The sequence below is a fragment of the Anopheles bellator genome, chromosome X (assembly GCF_943735745.2).
Source record: "Anopheles bellator chromosome X, idAnoBellAS_SP24_06.2, whole genome shotgun sequence".
In the NCBI taxonomy this organism is placed as follows: Eukaryota; Metazoa; Arthropoda; class Insecta; order Diptera; family Culicidae; genus Anopheles; species Anopheles bellator.
In genome coordinates this window covers 8,497,114-8,502,017 of record NC_071287.1, presented here as the reverse complement: position 1 = coordinate 8,502,017, position 4,904 = coordinate 8,497,114, and the positions used below count along the sequence as shown (strand labels likewise).

Genomic DNA, 4,904 nt, shown 5'->3' with positions numbered 1-4,904 from the left:
GGGTCTTAAGGTTGTCAATAGCTGCTGGTATGCTCGCATAACATAAATATTGATTGTGGCGGTCACTGTATGGCACGTAGCGCCATCCTGTTCAAACCAAACGCCATCCAAGTTCTCAGCTTCAATTTCGCCGAAAAACCAATCAGCCAAAATCTGCACCAAACAGTCACTCGTTGTGGTTGCATTGGCTTCTCTTACACGATGTGTGGGTTTTCCGAACCACAATACTGCTCAATCTTCAATTAAATGTGCTTTCGACGAATGATTTGTCTTACTTTGGAAATAAATTTTTCATATTTCCAAATTTTCTGCAACCAAAATACATAACATACTACGTTGTTTCGGTACTAAGTTTTGCGGGTCGATATAAGAGGGCGCTGCTATGAGCCTGATTTTTTTTTTTTTGGTATATTGGTACACTCTTCATATGAACGTGAATGCAAAGTTTCATTTCAATCGGGCACTTAGTTTTCTTTTACAAGCCATTTAGTATCGACGTGTCACAGCATTTTTTACAAGGGTTCGATTGAATCGATTGAATTTTTATCTTTGGAAGGTTTAAAAGCAAAAGAGATTTATGAACGAATGTTATGAATGTATAAGAACTCTTCACCTTTATTTTGGTGGTAAAAAAAGAGGGATTTATGAGTTTAAACGTGGTCGTATTAGCCTTCAAGACGATTCATGTCAAAAACGTCAAAAACCAGACACAACACCTGCAATCGTTAAACAATACACGATATCGTATTGGAAAATCGTCGAATCACTTAAAGAGATTTAGTATAAGACCTAGCCATCTTATTGAGCAGTATAACCAATATTTTGACTGAAGTTTGACTCGAGAAAGCTGTTTGCAGAATGGGTGCCGCATTCGCTAAAACGCATTCGAATGCATTTTTCTTGATAACATTTAAGGTATTTTCGATAGGATAAAGTGGATTTTGTGCATTGAATTATCACTGTGGATGAGACTTTGGTCTGTCACTATGATCTTAAATGACGTGAAAAAGACGCGGTTTGAAGAAGAAAAACATCCTCTTTCATCAGGGCATTGCACCGTGTCACAAGAGCATTTTGAAAATGGCTAAAATCCATAAATTTAAGATCGAATTACTGGGGTATTCGCCGTATTCACTAGATTTGGCCCCTGGCGATGTGCATTTGTTTTCCAACCAAAAAAAAACGTGCCCGGAAAGCGTTTTTCATCAATTGATGACGTCATAACAGCTGTAAGAAATACTAAGACACGTCGATACTAAATGGCTTGAAAACAAAAATTAAGTAACCGATTGAAATGGAACTTCACATACGTTTATATGAAGAGTAATGTGACAAAAAAAATTAAGCTCGTAACAGTGCCCATGGTATCGAACATCAAAACTTAACAATCACCTAGATCTCCTAGTTTTGTTGTTTTGGCAATATTACCTTACTTCGACATCAGGTTAATGATTATAGGTAAAAAAAAAATATTTTGTTAGCAAGCAATATTGAAAAGGATTAAACCACATCAACTTTTATACCTGAAAATAACGTCTTGCAGGGATTTTTATTTTTCTGCTATCTGCTGCTAGAAAAGTGATACAAAATCACATGAAATGATGGTCGAAGCTTGGTTTTCGAAGATTGCATTGCTTTGAGTGGCGTAAAAAATAAAAAAAAAACAATTTGCGATTTTAGCCTAACAAAAAAAGAGCGTCGGAGGACTCCAACAACTGAACTTTCTGATGGAACCAGAAAGGTGAGGTGTAACAAAAACTCCTAAAACCGTGGGAGGGTTTCAAATCGCTACCGACTGACAAATGATGAATTTGAACCATGCATTGTTCGAAAAACGACCAAAAAATCGTTTCTCTTATCTAAAATGGAGGGGCCTGGTTCCCCGTGGCCTGAGGCTTCCATGACCCCAAAGAAGTAAAACTGTTTCAGGACACTATCAAATCACTTAGATGAGAGCTGCTATCCCTCCCCGCGTTATTCACCAGACTTGGTTTTTCCGAATATCATTTTTTTCATCGATTGAACACGTATTGGCTGAGCAGCACTTCGTTTAAGGAATTCGAAATTAGATGACTAATTAGTTTGCTTCAAAAGTCGAAGAACACTTTCGTCTGGGAATCCATGATTTAGCAGAGAGATAAGATGAATGTATAGCTAGCGATGGCACATACTTTGAATAAAATAGAAATTTGCATAAAGATTTTATAAACATTTGTTGTGTGTTTAAAACATCCCGATTCTCAACGCATAGACCTAGTAACAGTCCGATTCTCAAGTTTTAGACATTTGATTTCTTTGAAAACAGTCCGAATCTCAAGTTTTTAACCAGATACAACAATCGAAGATGTGTATTATCTGGACTTATCTCCTTCATCTGGTGGTCGCTCCTTCTGCCTGATCTGCTTCAGCCCAACTTTCAATTTCGAGAAGCATTCGACTATTCTTTTCCACTTAATGGTTGGTTGGCCGCATATGGTTGATGTTACATGTCTCAGCTGAGACAGCTTTTCCCATGCGAGGTGCATCTTTGACAATGGCGGGCTTCGGAAACGGATTGACTAATAGCATTCTCGGAATAAAAATCCCACTGTTTTAGCAGCAGCAGTCACAGTGTACGCTTATAGATGACAAAGGCTCTACTAGTATGGCCCCGTCTAATGGCGCGTCCGATGCGTCTGAGGATATTTCACTCAACTTCCAACGAGTGACGAGTGTCGATCGGGTGTCAAAAAACGCGTGCGGAGACTGAGACGGTCTCTATGGTCCAATTGTTTTTTGTTCAGTTAAAGATATCTGATATGGATGCGGCCGTATCGTTGTGTCGGTGTAGGGATCCACATGCAGACACACCCACACACACCCACACACACGGGCCAGCCCGTTCTATTTCCGTCTGGTTGGGGCGGGTTGATGGCGTGTGTGGCCATAGTCGACCGACCGCTGTCGCCGTCTGCTTAACTCTCGTTGCTCTCTCTCTCTCTCTCGCTCGCTCTCCCTCTCTCTCTCCCTCTTCCCTCTTTCTTCCCCTTTCCCTTCTCTCCCTTCTTTTTGTTGTTGTTGGTTGTTGTGGTCCCTCCTTTCCCAGCATCTCTATTCTTCCATTCTTCACCCACCGAGAATCCCCGAAACCAATCGAGATGTTTTGGTTTGGGTGGTCCTAGCATAACAACAACAACAGCAACAATATAATAATAACGCAGTGTAGTCAGGATCGGCGCTGTAGACAAACGAGACGAAGACGAGGCCGGACGTGGGGTGGAACACTCACCAACACCACCACGACCGGGAAGGGAAACCGGGAGCCGGGAGATAGCTGGGAGGCGGTAGCTTAGCGCGCGCGCGCTTGTGAGCCTCTACTTACCGACACACTTCAGTCCCTGGCGGAAGAAACCGTACAGCAGCGAGCCGCAGTGGTCGCAGAACGTCGGCGACATGAAGGTGTACACCCGGAACCGGTGCGGCAGGTCGAGCTTGAAGCGCTCCCTTAAATACTGCAAACGGCAAAACGGGTAGGAGGGTGTAGAGTTAACGGGACGAACTCCTGCATCCCCCACACGGTACTCACAATTGTACTTTCAGAGTTAAAACTAGATTCGGAGCAGGTTCCAAGCAGCTTGTCGTGGCACTTCTTGTGGACCGCCGTCTGGCACGCTGGACGACGCAGGGATACAGGGGACAGATTAGGAGCTGGACTTATGGGGTTTGCCTTTTCCGAAACTTACTCTTGCACTGGTAGCCCTGCTTGCCGAAGCCCCAGAGGAACTCCTTGCAGAAGGCGCAGAACGTCGGCTGGCGGAAGAACTTGGCGACGAACTTGTGGCCGTTGATCTCGTGCGTTCTGCAAGAGAAATATCTTGTTCTGGGGCGTGAAAAGAACGGTTGGAGGACGGACGGAGAGGAATCGGTCAATCGGTCCCCTCTGGTGCGCACCCCACCCTCGCTTCTCTCACTTCCTACCATATATTCCATCCGGGGACCCCCCCACGGCCGCCCTGACATTTGTGGATAGCGGAAAGAAGCTTCGGAAGCTACGGAACATTCGAATAATACCATTGTGGAAAATATGACGATATGAGACTTCTTTTGGAATCTCACTCACTTTTGAGGCGTTGAATGTTAGTTTGAAGTTCTAAACCAGAAGGTTTGAGAGGTGCAATACTATGACAACGTTTGACAGGTTCCCAGGTAGGTGGGCCATAGGCGAATAGGAGCAGCGCGAAAACAAGTTTAGTTGAAGCGGTCCAAAAATTCGATCCGGCCCGACCAGACGACCCAGAAACAATTTCGGTTTTCTGGAGCCTCATAAACACTAGGGGAGCGACGGGTAGGTAGCACACCAGCATGCGCCGGGAAAATTGCACTAAAACATTTGGCAAACAATAATACTGAAATATTGCAACAGAATATTGTTTGACCGTGCAATCATGCAATATTACTACGAAATGTTTCCTTGCAAGCTTGCCCTGGAAAAATGAACCAAAATATTTCACACATACTAATATGGAAATATTGCCGAATATTGTTTGACAGTATAATCACGAAATATTTCCTTGCAAGCTAACCATGGAAAAGTGCAGAAAATTATTTCACACTTACTAATATGAAAATATTGCCAAATATTGTTAGAAAGTATTGTCACGAAATATTTCCTTGCAAGCTTGCCCTGGAAAAATGCACCAAAATGTTTCACACATACTAATATGGAAATATTGCCGAATATTGTTTGACAGTATTATCACGAAATATTTCCTTGCAAGCTAACCATGGAAAAATGCAGCAAAATATTTCACACGTACTAACATTGAAATATTACAACGAATATTGTTTGGGCGTATTATTACGAAATATTTCCTTGCAAGCTTGCACCGGAAAATTGCACCGAAATATTTCACACATACTAATAT

The 4,904-nt window shown here is 42.6% G+C and overlaps 2 protein-coding genes across 2 annotated transcripts in view; one reads left to right on the top strand and one right to left on the bottom strand.

Moving 5' to 3' along the window:
• LOC131213469 (mucin-19-like) overlaps positions 1-2,749 on the top strand; it is a 15,130-nt gene extending 12,381 nt beyond the window's left edge. Inside the window, exon 8 of the mRNA XM_058207511.1 lies at positions 2,597-2,749. Coding sequence (XP_058063494.1) covers positions 2,597-2,749 — 153 coding nt within the window. The remainder of the gene's footprint in view (positions 1-2,596) is intronic.
• Positions 2,750-3,353: 604 nt separating this feature from the next.
• Positions 3,354-4,904, bottom strand: part of LOC131213468 (putative protein kinase C delta type homolog) — a 2,219-nt gene continuing 668 nt past the window's right edge. The window contains exons 3-5 of the mRNA XM_058207510.1: positions 3,723-3,838; positions 3,566-3,651; positions 3,354-3,491 (exon numbers count right to left, since the gene is read on the bottom strand). Coding sequence (XP_058063493.1) covers positions 3,354-3,491; positions 3,566-3,651; positions 3,723-3,838 — 340 coding nt within the window. The remainder of the gene's footprint in view (positions 3,492-3,565; positions 3,652-3,722; positions 3,839-4,904) is intronic.